Here is a 14,850-nt window from a genome sequence, read left to right as displayed (position 1 = left end):
TGAACCATATGAACCGTGTGTTTGTGTGTGATCAGCTTTGCAATACTGAAGTCTTTACGACTGAATGGAACATTTTAAAGGCTGTAGACTCAGATTGGGTGTGCTATTTGCTTTGTACTGTTTTTTAAAAGTATGTGGATTTTTTCTGACCTGAAATCTCTACCCTAGATTTTGCAATATTTTATATCACAACTACGTTGATATTGCTTTACTGTGAATAAGCTATTTCTAGAAGCAATTGAATTTTAGCATGCATATTTACTGCTGTAATATAGAAATATATGTTTTCAATAGTTAATATTGCGTTTGACGCTTTTGGAATTTGACACAGAACAGAAGGCAAAAAAATAACATTTTAGATTGTATTTATTTGAATTGTGTATTTATGTAAATGTTTCATTCAGTCATCATTTTCTTGTCTTATTCCTCTTAAACATTTATTTGTTTTCTCTTCTTTATGAGCAGAAGGAATTGTCTTTTACATTCCAGAATAAACATGGACTGAAACTGAAAAAACTATTCTGTGTCGTTGTCTTCTTGCATTGACTATCTAATTCGCTCTGTCTCACTGTGAGTGCACACATGGTCTGTCCAGCACCTGCTTTACACACCTTCTCAATATCACATTTTCCAAGTTTTCCCTTTTCAACAACTGCTACTGTTTGTGTTTGCCTATGGTAAAAATAACTGTAAGTCAGTGGAGGCTGGTGGGAGGAGCTATAGGAGGACTGGGTCATTGTAATGGCTGGAATGGAATTAATGGAACGGAGTCAAACATGTAGTTTCCATATCTTTGATGTGTATGATACCGTTCCATTGTGTCCATTCCAGCCATTACAATGTGCCCGTTCTCCTATAGCTCCTCCCACCAGCCTCCACTGCTGCAAGTGCTGTAGGCCTTACTGGCATATGAATTTCATGAGATATACAGCAATGTATGTCCCGCTAATTCTATTTCTGTGGTTTTAGCTGTTAGATGGTCTCAAATCCCACCTTTTGTAGGCTCTGTTCTTTGTCTTTCATCTCCTTCCTTCTGTCCACACACACCCAATATTATTTATTATATATTCAAATAAAGACAAATGAAATATCAGACATACACATTATGGCTTTACTTAAGAAGCTGTTTAGATATATGAGCAGATTACTGTAAAGTTTAGGTAAGCTTTACTGCCCTCAACTGTCTACCACAGGTACTACTTTCCTATCCTCCTCACTTCATTGTAAACAGTATCCTTTATCCCAATCCAACCCACTGCTAACAGTATCCTTTATCCCAATCCAACCCACTGCTAACAGTATCCTTTATCCCAATCCAACCCACTGCTAACAGTATCCTTTATCCCAATCCAACCCACTGCTAACAGTATCCTTTATCCCAATCCAACCCACTGCTAACAGTATCCTTTATCCCAATCCAACCCACTGCTAACAGTATCCTTTATCCCAATCCAACCCACTGCTAACAGTATTCTTTATCCCAATCCAACCCACTGCTAATAGTATTCTATATCCCACACATCTCGTTACTCATTGTATATTAATTATTACTTTTATTACATGTTTTACTTTTCTATTATTTCTCTATTTTCTTTCTCTCTGCATTGTTGGGAAGGGCCCGTAAGTAAGCATTTCACTGTTAGTCTACACCTGTTGTTTACGAAGAAAGAAAATAAAAATGTGATTTGATATTTCACCAGTATCCTATATCCCACACATCTTTCACCACTCACAGGCACGTGGTTCCATGCAGTCAGTCCATGGTCAGGTGGGGTGTGGATGTCAGAATCATGTTCACTTACATGTCATTGGCTTTTTCACTGTGTCATCTTCACAGTGGCCATAGCAATCCTTTTCCAGAGTCCTTCACAGAGACAGGAGCTCACAGAAACCCCATGACCCTTCACAGAGAAGAGTCCATCTTGCACAGGTCCAGTTGAGGGCCTCTTTCTCTCTTTTTCTTGAACCCTTTTCTCCATCCTCCATATTAGAAATGATTATAATGACACAGGTCCATACGTACACACATGGCAATATGAAAAAGGCAGAGCTGATACGTTTTGATAAAAGGTGAAAGGTCAGACTGAGTGGTGGGTCCCAGGTGAAATAGAGGTGTACACAGCTCAGTGTCACATTCAGCGAGGGGTCAAAGCTACATGTTTGGACATGTTTCATTCCATATACTATGTATGTATTCATTCATATAGTTTATTTATCCATATAATATATATCTCTAGTATAATATCTCTTGAGGAAAAAACAGAAGTGTAAGTATATAGGATATCAACAACGGCGTGAAATAAAGTGTTCTGCAGCAGCACTGATTCCGATGTGTTTTTTTAGTCCAGGTCACCATAGTCTGTGATCCTTAACCTTTCACCCTTGACCCCTGGGATTGTATATGTGGTAGGTAAGGCTTTGCGTAGAGGTGGTTGCCGTGGTTACAGGCTGTTGTTGGCAAGCATGCGGGTGAACTCGTCGATGAGGCTCTTGAAGGTGATCCTCCTGTCGGGGGTGCTCTCCCAACACTTCCTCATCAACTCATACACCTGCAAAACAACATTATATCATAATTAATGTAAGTTGCAGAAACAATTTCATACACCTGCCAGACAACTAGGCTAGATACCCCTACCCGAAGTATAACAAAACATAACCATGTTTTTCCATATCTCTAAGGTCTCCCATATATGAAATGGATGGTTGTGTAATTTAAAAAAATGCAAAAGTGGTTAAATTGATAGATATTGTGACACACCCCCTGAACTCAACAGTGCAGAATAATGCCTGGCTGGAGGGGGATGGGCCACATAAGCTCATGTAACCTAATATTGCAAGCTCTGATATTGCTCAAATTCAGAATACAAGTAGTCCGCTGTATCCCCTACATACAGTGCATTCGGAAAGTATTCAGACCCCTTCACCTTTTCCACATTTTGTGACGTTACAGGCTTATTCTAAAATGGATTAAATTGTTTTTTTTAGATGTTTTTTTTACATTGATAAAAACTATAACATTTACATAAGTATTCAGACCCTTTACTCAGTACTTTGTTGAAGCACCTTAGGCAGCGATTACAGACTCAAGTCTTCTTGGGTATGACGCTACAAGCTTGGCACACCTGTATTTGGGGAGTTTCTACCATTCTTCTCTGCAGATCCTCTCAAGCTCTGTCAGGTTGGACAGCTATTTTCAGGTATCACCAGAGATGTTCGATCCGGTTCAAGTCCGGGCTCTGGCTGGGCCAGTCAAGGACATTCAGAAACCACTCCTGCGTTGTCTTGGCTATGTGCTTAGGGTCGTTGTCCTGTTGGAAGGTGAACCTTCGCCCCAGTCTGAGGTCCTGAGCGCTCTGGAGCAGGTTTTCATCAAGGATCTCTCTGTACTTTGCTCCGTTTATCTTTCCCTCGATCCTGATTAGTCTCCCAGTTCCTGCCGCTGAAAAACATCCCCACAGCATGATGCTGCCACCACCATGCTTCACCGTAGGGATGGTGCCAGGTTTCCACCAGACGGGACGCTTGGCATTCAGGCCAAAGAGTTCAATCTTGGTTTTATCAGACCAGAGAATCTTGTTTCTAATGGTCTGAGAGTTTGTTCTTTTTTTTTTGCTGCCTTTTGGCAAACTCCAAGCGGGCTGTCATGTGCCTTTTACTGAGAAGTGGCTTCCGTCTGGCCACTCTACCATAAAGGCCTGATTGGTGGAGTGCTGCAGAGATGGTTGTTCTTCTGGAAGGTTCTCCCATCTCCACAGATGAACTCTGGAGCTCTGTCAGAGTGACCATTGGGTTCTTGGTCACCTTCCTGACCAAGGCCCTTCTCCCCCGATTGCTCAGTTTGGTCGGGCAGCCAGCTCTAGGAGTCTTGGTGGTTCTAAACTTCTTCCATTTAAGAATGATGGAGGCCACTGTGTTCTTGGGGACCTTTAATGCTGAAGACATTTTTTGGTACCCTTTAAATGTTATTTAATCTATTCTAGAATAAGCCTGTAACGTAACAAAATGTGGAAAAAGTGAAGGGGTCTGAATACTTTCTGAATGCACTGTACATAAACAAACAGCATTAGGATATATTTATTCATCTTGGAAATATAGACCTGGAAACACACATATACAATAGGCGGAAATATCAACTATGAATATTTAAACTTCACTTTTTGGTAGCTGTTCAATTGATTGCTCTCATTCAGTGCTGTATGGTCCAGCCTGACAAAAATGCATAGAGTTACACGTTTAAAAAAAATCTTTAGCCCCTAGTGTTGCAATTAAATCAAAGGGGCAATCACAGATTATATTTAGTCTCAAATCCAATATGGCATCCAAAATCAAATATGGCTGCCATAATCAAATCAAATCAAATAAAAAGAAATGTGCCACATTCGCCGAATACAACAGGTGTAGACATTACAGTGAAATGCTTACAAGCCCTTAACCAACAATGCCGTTTTTTAAGAAAATACCAAAAAGTGTTAAGTGAAAAATAATTAAAGAGCAGCAGTAAAATAGTCCGGGTAACCACGATTAGCTGTTCAGGAGTCTTATGGCTTGGGGTTAGAAGCTGTTAAGAAGCCTTTTGGACCTAGACATGGCGCTCCGGTACCGCTTGCCGTGCAGTAGCAGAGAGAACAGTCTATTACTAGGGTGGCTGGAGTCTTTGACAATTTTTAGGGCCTTCCTCTGACACCGCCTGGTATAGGGGTCCTGGATGGCAGGAAGCTTGGCCCCAGTGATGTACTGGGCCGTACGCACTACCCTCTGTAGTGCTTTGCGGTCGGAGGCCGAGCAGTTGCCATACCAGGCGGTGATGCAACTAGTCAGGATGCATAATAACATTTGATGGAGGTTAAATCACCTGTAAATATGAATTTTGTAAATTAGGCTTTTTTTTTTTATTGTGTACAACAGTCATGCCTATCAAGACTGTTGGTGTGAATACATTTATTCTGAATCAGTGGAGGCTGCTGATGGGAGGACAGCTCATAATAATGTCCAGCACGGCGCAAATGGAATTGCATCAAACACCTGGAAACCATGTTTGATGTATTTGATACCTTTCCACTCATTCCGCTCCAGCCAATACCATGTGCCCGTCCTCCCCAATTAAGGTGTCACCAACCTCCTGTGTTCTGAATCCAATATGGCCAACACGATTACACTCAAACACTTTAGCCTGGCCTCTAGAGTGGCACAGCGGTCTAAGGCACTGCATCACAGTGCAAGCTGCGTTACTACAGATCCTGGTTCAATACCGGGCTGTGTCGCAGCCGGCCGTGACCGGGAGACCCATGAGGCGATGCACAATTGGCCCAGTGTCGTCCGGGTTAGGGGAGGGTTTGGCCGGCCGGGATGTCCTTGTCCCATCGCGCTGTAGCGACTCCTGTGGCGGGCCGGGCGCATGCACGCTGACACGGTTGCCAGGTGCGGCTGGCTTCCGGGTTAAGCGTGCATTGTTAAGCGGGGTTGTGTTTCGGAGGACGCACGGCTCTCGACCTTCGCCTCTCCTGAGTCCGTACAGGAGTTGCAGCGATGGGACACGACTGTAACTACCAACTGGATATCACAAAAAATGAGTAAAAGTACACTTTGTAACTCTAGGGCAAACAGCCAGGATGGTGAATATGATTGTCTGGAAGAAGCAATGTGCCATCTCAACCCAAACAGGATAAGAGTGCACCGGAACATCACAAATGCAGTGAACCAGCAGGTCATGTTGGAACCAATTAGTGAAAAAATATCAGAATTGGGCTGCCTGTGTAAACGCAGCCAAAGAGTCTTGTCACTTGGTGTTGCCATGCCAAGCAGTCTGCTGCCTTTTCTATATCCAGCCAAAGGTGTTTGAGTGTATATGGTGGGTATATTGGATTCCTAACATAGTTGAAGTACACAAAAATATTATTGAGTACAGGTCATACGTACAGTACACAAATCAGAAAATGTTCATTTAAAACGTGTGATTAAACCACTGTTTAATTGTAATGTGGCAGTCATATTGGATGTTATATTTGTAGTGAAATCTAGGGGGAAGGGGGGCTAATGTAATTGCAAGAGTAGGGGCAAAACATATAAAATCCACAGATTAACCTTAGATTGGAAAAAATGACAGTTTTCGGTGTCTGAGGCCACTTGCCTTAGAGCCGATTACAATAGTCACAACATCAAAAACTTGTCACTGTATACATTTTTCTCAGGCAGGACAATACAGCACTGAACGAGAGCATTTGACTTGGAAAGTTGTCTATTGAACAGCTACCAAAAAGTTAAGTTTACATTCATCAGAAATATTAATTGTTATCATAACTATCATATTATCATACCTATCATAACTAACGTTAGTTACAGAAAATATTTCATACACCTGCCAGACGAACACATAAGGCCCACAGGCAGATCAAAGTCTCAATAATGAGTTCTAGACATGCCATTTCTAGGATTGTCAAATTATTCTAGTCAATGTAAAAAAAAAATGTAGGTGAATAAAAAAATATATTAAAGGCACTTTTCTAACTCCAGAAATTGCTGAAAATAAATTCTCAGAGGATGGTGATTTGAGTGACATATTGAGGATTCCTCTTTATGGTGGAGGGAGAGTTTAAAGAGAGAGAGCATGTTGTGAGTGATGGGGTGACTTTAAACAGTGTTATGTAGGCAGGTAGGTAGATCCTACCGTTCCAGGACAGCTCTCAGGGCGGGGCAGCCTCTTCCCCTCCTCCAGCGCCTTGACCAATCGCATCACAGTCATCTGACCCTGAGTGGGATCAATTATCTTCAAGAACACCTGTGGGGACAGGTCAGGGGAAGGGGGAGAGCAGAGATAAGTCACCATGGAAACATGATGAAATGAAATGACCCCTGAAATCTAGCCAGTGAGGACTGGAGTGACTTAGAGTTGTGTTATTGTCACCAACATTCAGAAGACATTAGTCATCCAACCTTACCTCTACATTACATTTAACATTCCATAACCTATTTCAAAACTGTCTGTAGACAACATACAGTGTCTTCTGAAAGTATTCACACCCCTTGACTTTTTTCACATTGTGTTGTGTTACAAGGTGGGATTAAAATGGATTGAATTGTACTTTTTTTGTCAACAATCTACACAAAATACTCTATAATGTCAAAGTGGAATAAAATGTCTAACATTAGTAAAACATTTATGAAAAATAGAACACTAATATATCTTGATTAGATAAGTTTATTTATTTATTTTATTTTACCTTTATTTAACTAGGCAAGTCAGTTAAGAACAAATTCTTATTTACAATGACGGCCTACACCGGCCAAACCCGGACAACGCTGGGCCAATTGTGCGCCGCCCTATGGGACTCCCAATCACGGCCGGTTGTGATACAGCCTGGAATCGAACCAGGGGGTCTGTAGTGACGCCTCAAGCACTGAGATGCAGTGCCTTAGACCGCTGCACCACATTCGGGAGCCCAGTATTCAGTATTCAGCCCCCTGAGTCAATACATGTTAGAATCACCTTTGGCAGTGATTACAGCTGTGAGTCTTTCTAGGTAAGTCTCTAAGAGCTTTGCACACCTGGATTGTACAATATTTTCACATTATTATTTTTCTAATTCTTCAAGCTCTGTCAAGTTGGTTGCTGATTATTGCTAGACAGCCTACCCATAACATGATGCAGTCACCACCATGCTTGAACATACGAAGACTGGTACTCAGTGATGTGTTGGATTTGCCCCAAACATAATGCTTTGTATTCAGGACATAAAGTTAATTTTTACTTTAGTGCCTTACTGCAAACAGGATGCATGTTTTGGAATAGTTTTGTTATATACAGGATTCCTTCTAGTATTGTGGAGTAACTATAATGTTGTTGATCCATCGTCAGTTTTAAAATCACCATTGGCCTCCTGGTGAAATCCCTGAGCGGTTTCCTTCCTCTCCGGCAACTGAGTTAGGAAGGACGCCTGTATCTTTGTTGTTACTGGGTGTATGAATACAAATTATTATTATTATTTTTTTGTCATGTAGCAGACGCTCTTATCCAGAGCGACTTACAGTTAGTGAGTGCATACATTATTATTTTTTCATACTGGCCCCCCGTGGGAATCGAACCCACAACCCTGGCGTTGCAAACGCCATGCTCTACCAACTGAGCTACATCCCTGCCGGCCATTCCCGCCACTACGACGCTGGGCCAATTGTGCGCCGCCCCATGGGTCTCCCGGTCGCGGCCGGCTACGACAGAGCCTGGATTCGAACCAGGATCTCTAGTGGCACAGCTAGCACTGCCTTAGACCACTGCGCCACTCAGCGCCCAATAATATGCTATTGTGAATAGACATTTTTACATTTACATTTTAGTCATTTAGCAGACGCTCTTATCCAGAGCGACTTACAGTTAGTGAGTGGATACATTATTTCTTTTTTCATACCCCCCCGTGGGAATCGAACCCACAACCCTGGCGTTGCAAACGCCATGCTCTACCAACTGAGCTACATCCCTGCCAGCCATTCCCTCCCCTACCCTAGACGACGCTGGGCCACGACCGGCTACGACAGAGCCTGGATTCGAACCAGGATCTCTAGTGGCACAGCTAGCACTGTGATGCAGAGCCTTAGACATTTACATTTACATTTTAGTCATTTAGCAGACGCTCTTATCCAGAGCGACTTACAGTTAGTGAATACATATTTTTTTATACTGGCCCCCCGTGGGAATCGAACCCACAACCCTGGCATTGCAAACGCCATGCTCTATCAACTGAGCTACATCCCTGCCGGCCATTCCCTCCCCTACCCTGGACAACGCTGGGTCAATTGTGCGCCGCCCATGAGTCTCCCGGTCGCGGCCGGCTGCGACAGAGCCTGGATTCGAACCAGGATCTCTAGTGGCACAGTTAGCACTGCGATGCAGTGCCTTAGACCACTGCGCCACATCATCCAAAGTGTAATTAATAACTTCACCATGGGCAAAGGTATATTCAATGTCTCATTCTTTGCGAGGCATTGGAAAACCTCCCTGTGTTTCAAATTCACCGCTCGACTAAGGGACCTTACAGAGTGGGATACAGAGACGAGAAAGTCATTCAAAAATTATGTTAAACACTATTATTGCACACAGAGTAAATCCATGCAACTTATAATGTGACTTGTTAAGCACATGTTTACTCCTGAACGTATTTAGGCTTACCATAACAAAGGGGTTGAATACTTATTGACTCAAGACATTTTAGCTTTTCCTTTTGAATTCATTTGTAACAATTTCTAAAAATATTATTCCACTTTGACATTATGGGGTATTGTACAGTGGGGAAAAAAAGTATTTAGTCAGCCACCAATTGTGCAAGTTCTCCCACTTAAAAAGATGAGAGAGGCCTGTAATTTTCATCATAGGTACACGTCAACTATGACAGACAAATTGAGATTTTTTTTTCAAGAAAATCACATTGTAGGATTTTTTATGAATTTATTTGCAAATTATGGTGGAAAATAAGTATTTGGTCACCTACAAACAAGCAAGATTTCTGGCTCTCACAGACCTGTAACTTCTTCTTTAAGAGGCTCCTCTGTCCTCCACTCGTTACCTGTATTAATGGCACCTGTTTGAACTTGTTATCAGTATAAAATACACCTGTCCACAACCTCAAACAGTCACACTCCAAACTCCACTATGGCCAAGACCAAAGAGCTGTCAAAGGACACCAGAAACAAAATTGTAGACCTGCACCAGGCTGGGAAGACTGAATCTGCAATAGGTAAGCAGCTTGGTTTGAAGAAATCAACTGTGGGAGCAATTATTAGGAAATGGAAGACATACAAGACCACTGATAATCTCCCTCGATCTGGGGCTCCACGCAAGATCTCACCCCGTGGGGTCAAAATGATCACAAGAACGGTGAGCAAAAATCCCAGAACCACACGTGGGGACCTAGTGAATGACCTGCAGAGAGCTGGGACCAAAGTAACAAAGCCTACCATCAGTAACACACTACGCCGCCAGGGACTCAAATCCTGCAGTGCCAGACGTGTCCCCCTGCTTAAGCCAGTACATGTCCAGGCCCGTCTGAAGTTTGCTAGAGTGCATTTGGATGATCCAGAAGAGGATTGGGAGAATGTCACATGGTCAGATGAAACCAAAATATAACTTTTTGGTAAAAACTCAACTCGTCGTGTTTGGAGGACAAAGAATGCTGAGTTGCATCCAAAGAACACCATACCTACTGTGAAGCATGGGGGTGGAAACATCATGCTTTGGGGCTGTTTTTCTGCAAAGGGACCAGGACGACTGATCCGTGTAAAGGAAAGAATGAATGGGGCCATGTATCGTGAGATTTTGAGTGAAAACCTCCTTCCATCAGCAAGGGCATTGAAGATGAAACGTGGCTGGGTCTTTCAGCATGACAATGATCCCAAACACACCGCCCGGGCAACCAAGGAGTGGCTTCGTAAGAAGCATTTCAAGGTCCTGGAGTGGCCTAGCCAGTCTCCAGATCTCAACCCCATAGAAAATCTTTGGAGGGAGTTGAAAGTCCGTGTTGCCCAGCGACAGCCCCAAAACATCACTGCTCTAGAGGAGATCTGCATGGAGGAATGGGCCAAAATACCAGCAACAGTGTGTGAAAACCTTGTGAAGACTTACAGAAAACGTTTGACCTGTGTCATTGCCAACAAAGGGTATATAACAAAGTATTGAGAAACTTTTGTTATTGACCAAATACTTAATTTCCACCATAATTTGCAAATAAATTCATTACAAATCCTACAATGTGATTTTCTGGATTTTCTTTTCTCATTTTGTCTGTCATAGTTGACGTGTACCTATGATGAAAATTACAGGCCTCTCTCATCTTTTTAAGTGGGAGAATTTGCACAATTGGTGGCTGACTAAATACTTATTTTCCCCACTGTATATAGGCCAGTGACACAAAATCTACATTTCATCCATTTAAAATTCAGGCTGTAACGCAACAACATTTGGAAAAAGACAAGGTGTGAATACCTTCTGAAGTCACTGTATAAGACAGTAATAGCTACTTAACTGCTATGAATTCAGATCAGATGAGAGACTACTTGTTCCTTCACTGTAAATTGAACAGTGTGGTAAAGGGGTATGAATAAGCCCCAATGGATATGTACTAATCATGGCTACTTGGTGTGGCTGAGGGAGGACATATTGTGACAGTTTGTCTGAGCAATCAGGGAGATGCACGTGTGTGTGTGTGTATTATGGCACAGGCTGGCGGGAGTGGGCAGAGCCACCCTAGGCATTGACTGGCGCCATCTGCCTTAATCAGGGGACAGAAGGCTATGCTGTCAGGCCTGTGTGTGTGTGTGTGTGTGTGTGTGTGTGTGTGTGTGTGTGTGTGTGTGTGTGTGTGTGTGTGTGTGTGTGTGTGTGTGTACTGACCGGCATGGGGCTGATGACTGAGTCACAGTAGGTGAGTAGTTCGTACAAGGTGACACCGAAGGACCAGACATCAGAGGCCAGGTAGAACTTACAGTGGACCAGACACTCTGGGGCATACCTGGCACAGGTAGAGAGGAGAGGAGGGAGGACAAACATTTCAATACAAATTCAAAATGGAGTCAGTATCATTTTCAAAGAGCAGCTTTCTTTCCTTTCCCTCTCATATCTCTTCCCCTCTCTGTACTACACTCTATCTTAGTCTTATTTCTCCTCCCTCCCTCCCTCCCCCTCTCTCTCACCAGAACACAGGGCTGTCCAGGTCATCTTTGACCGTGTAATATCCCTCGTTGTCCTTGATGCTCTTGGTCAGTCCGAAGTCTCCGATCTTCACCGTGCTCTCGTTCTCCACCAGAACGTTCCGGGCCGCCAGATCCCGGTGGATGTAATTCCGAGATCCCAGATAGTCCATACCCTGGACAGAGGGGAGGCACAGAGATGGTTGGAATTGATCCTATCTATAACATCCCCATAACACCACCATAATATTACCATAATGGTCCCAACATTCCCACAACATACCTATAACACCGTAAGATCTAGGGATCTGTTCAACCAGGGTTAAGGGTTGTGGTTGAAGCTAGGGTTAGGGTGGACCCGGGATGTGGACATAAAGCTACGGCTAGGGTTAGGGGTATGGTAGGTAGTAGTGCTAGATTAAGGGTTAGGGGTATGTTAGGTAGTAGTGCTAGATTAAGGGTTAGGGGTATGTTAGGTAGTAGTGCTAGATTAAGGGTTAGGGGTATGTTAGGTAGTAGTGCTAGATTAAGGGTTAGGGGTATGTTAGGTAGTAGTGCTAGATTAAGGGTTAGGGGTATGTTAGGTAGTAGTGCTAGATTAAGGGTTAGGGTTATGTTAGGTAGTAGTGCTAGATTAAGGGTTAGGGTTATGGTAGGTAGTGGTGCTAGATTAAGGGTTAGGGTTATGTTAGGTAGTAGTGCTAGATTAAGGGTTAGGGTTATGGTAGGTAGTGGTGCTAGATTAAGGGTTAGGGTTATGTTAGGTAGTAGTGTTAGATTAAGGGTTAGGGTTATGGTAGGTAGTAGTGCTAGATTAAGGGTTAGGGTTATGGTAGTGGTGCTAGATTAAGGGTTAGGGGTATGGTAGTGGTGCTAGATTAAGGGTTAGGGGTATGTTAGGTAGTGGTGCTAGATTAAGGGTTAGGGTTATGTTAGGTAGTAGTGCTAGATTAAGGGTTAGGGGTATGGTAGGTAGTAGTGTTAGATTAAGGGTTATGGTAGGTAGTAGTGCTAGATTAAGGGTTAGGGGTATGGTAGTGGTGCTAGATTAAGGGTTAGGGGTAGTAGTGCAAGATTAAGGGTTAGGGGTATGGTAGTGGTGCTAGATTAAGAGTTAGGGGTATGGTAGTGGTGCTAGATTAAGGGTTAGGGGTATGTTAGGTAGTAGTGCTAGATTAAGGGTTAGGGGTATGTTAGGTAGTGGTGCTAGATTGAGGGTTAGGGGTATGTTAGGTAGTGGTGCTAGATTAAGGGTTAGGGGTATGTTAGGTAGTGGTGTTAGATAAGGGTTAGGGGTATGATAGGTAGTAGTGCTAGATTAAGGGTTAGGGTTATGGTAGGTAGTAGTGCTAGATTAAGGGTTAGGGGTATGTTAAGTAGTGGTGCTAGATTAAGGGTTAGGGGTATGTTAGGTAGTAGTGCTAGATTAAGGGTTAGGGGTATGTTAGCTAGCAGTGCTAGATTAAGGGTTAATGGTATGTTAAGTAGTGGTGCTAGATTAAGGGTTAGGGGTATGTTAGGTAGTAGTGCTAGTTTAAGGGTTAGGGGTATGTTAGGTAGTAGTGCTAGATTAAGGGTTAGGGGTATGTTAGGTAGTAGTGCTAGTTTAAGGGTTAGGGGTATGGTAGGTAGTAGTGCTAGATTAAGGGTTAGGGGTATGTTAGCTAGCAGTGCTAGATTAAGGGTTAATGGTATGTTAAGTAGTGGTGCTAGATTAAGGGTTAGGGGTATGTTAGGTAGTAGTGCTAGTTTAAGGGTTAGGGGTATGTTAGGTAGTAGTGCTAGATTAAGGGTTAGGGGTATGTTAGGTAGTAGTGCTAGTTTAAGGGTTAGGGGTATGTTAGGTAGTAGTGCTAGATTAAGGGTTAGGGGTATGTTAGGTAGTAGTGCTAGTTTAAGGGTTAGGGTTATGGTAGGTAGTGGTGCTAGATTAAGGGTTAGGGGTATGTTAGGTAGTAGTGCTAGATTAAGGGTTAGGGTTATGGTAGGTAGTGGTGCTAGATTAAGGGTTATGGTAGGTAGTAGTGCTAGATTAAGGGTTAGGGGTATGGTAGTGGTGCTAGATTAAGGGTTAGGGGTAGTAGTGCTAGATTAAGGGTTAGGGGTATGGTAGTGGTGCTAGATTAAGGGTTAGGGGTAGTAGTGCTAGATTAAGGGTTAGGGGTATGGTAGGTAGTGGTGCTAGATTAAGAGTTAGGGGTATGTTAGGTAGTAGTGCTAGATTAAGGGTTAGGTGTATGTTAAGTAGTGGTGCTAGATTAAGGGTTAGGGGTATGTTAAGTAGTGGTGCTAGATTAAGGGTTAGGGGTATGGTAGGTAGTAGTGCTAGATTAAGGGTTAGGGTTATGGTAGGTAGTAGTGCTAGATTAAGGTTTAGGGTTATGTTAGGTAGTAGTGCTAGATTAAGGGTTAGGGTTATGGTAGGTAGTAGTGCTAGATTAAGGGTTAGTGGTATGTTAGGTAGTAGTGCTAGATTAAGGGTTAGGGGTATGGTAGGTAGTAGTGCTAGATTAAGGGTTAGGGTTATGGTAGGTAGTAGTGCTAGATTAAGGTTTAGGGTTATGTTAGGTAGTAGTGCTAGATTAAGGGTTAGGGTTATGGTAGGTAGTAGTGCTAGATTAAGGGTTAGTGGTATGTTAGGTAGTAGTGCTAGATTAAGGGTTAGGGGTATGGTAGGTAGTAGTGCTAGATTAAGGGTTAGGGTTACGGTAGGTAGTAGTGTTAGATTAAGGGTTAGGGTTATGGTAGGTAGTAGTGCTAGATTAAGGGTTAGGGTTATGGTAGGTAGTAGTGCTAGATTAAGGGTTAGGGTTATGGTAGGTAGTAGTGCTAGATTAAGGGTTAGGGTTATGGTAGGTAGTGGTGCTAGATTAAGGGTTAGGGGTATGTTAGGTAGTAGTGTTAGATTAAGGGTTATGGTAGGTAGTAGTGCTAGATTAAGGGTTAGGGTTATGGTAGGTAGTAGTGCTAGATTAAGGGTTAGGGTTATGGTAGGTAGTAGTGTTAGATTAAGGGTTATGGTAGGTAGTAGTGTTAGATTAAGGGTTATGGTAGGTAGTAGTGCTAGATTAAGGGTAAGGGTTATGGTAGGTAGTAGTGCTAGATTAAGGGTTAGGGTTATGGTAGGTAGTAGTGCTAGATTAAGGGTTAGGGTTATGGTAGGTAGTAGTGTTAGATTAA

At 42.8% G+C, this 14,850-nt stretch overlaps 1 protein-coding gene across 2 annotated transcripts in view; it reads right to left on the bottom strand.

The window, feature by feature from the left end:
• Positions 1-1,097: 1,097 nt before the first annotated feature.
• The window catches only part of jak1 (Janus kinase 1), a 91,695-nt gene continuing 77,942 nt past the window's right edge, over positions 1,098-14,850 (bottom strand). For both annotated transcript variants that reach the window (XM_084163979.1, XM_084163980.1), the window contains 4 exons: positions 11,674-11,846; positions 11,375-11,492; positions 6,665-6,775; positions 1,098-2,549 (listed from right to left, as the gene is read on the bottom strand). In XM_084163979.1, the coding sequence (XP_084020105.1) occupies positions 2,442-2,549; positions 6,665-6,775; positions 11,375-11,492; positions 11,674-11,846 (510 nt within the window). In that variant the 3' untranslated portion in view covers positions 1,098-2,441. The remainder of the gene's footprint in view (positions 2,550-6,664; positions 6,776-11,374; positions 11,493-11,673; positions 11,847-14,850) is intronic.

The sequence above is a fragment of the Coregonus lavaretus genome (assembly GCF_964263955.1).
Source record: "Coregonus lavaretus genome assembly, chromosome: 6".
Lineage (NCBI taxonomy): Eukaryota > Metazoa > Chordata > Actinopteri > Salmoniformes > Salmonidae > Coregonus > Coregonus lavaretus.
This window is presented reverse-complemented; position numbering and strand designations above follow the sequence as displayed.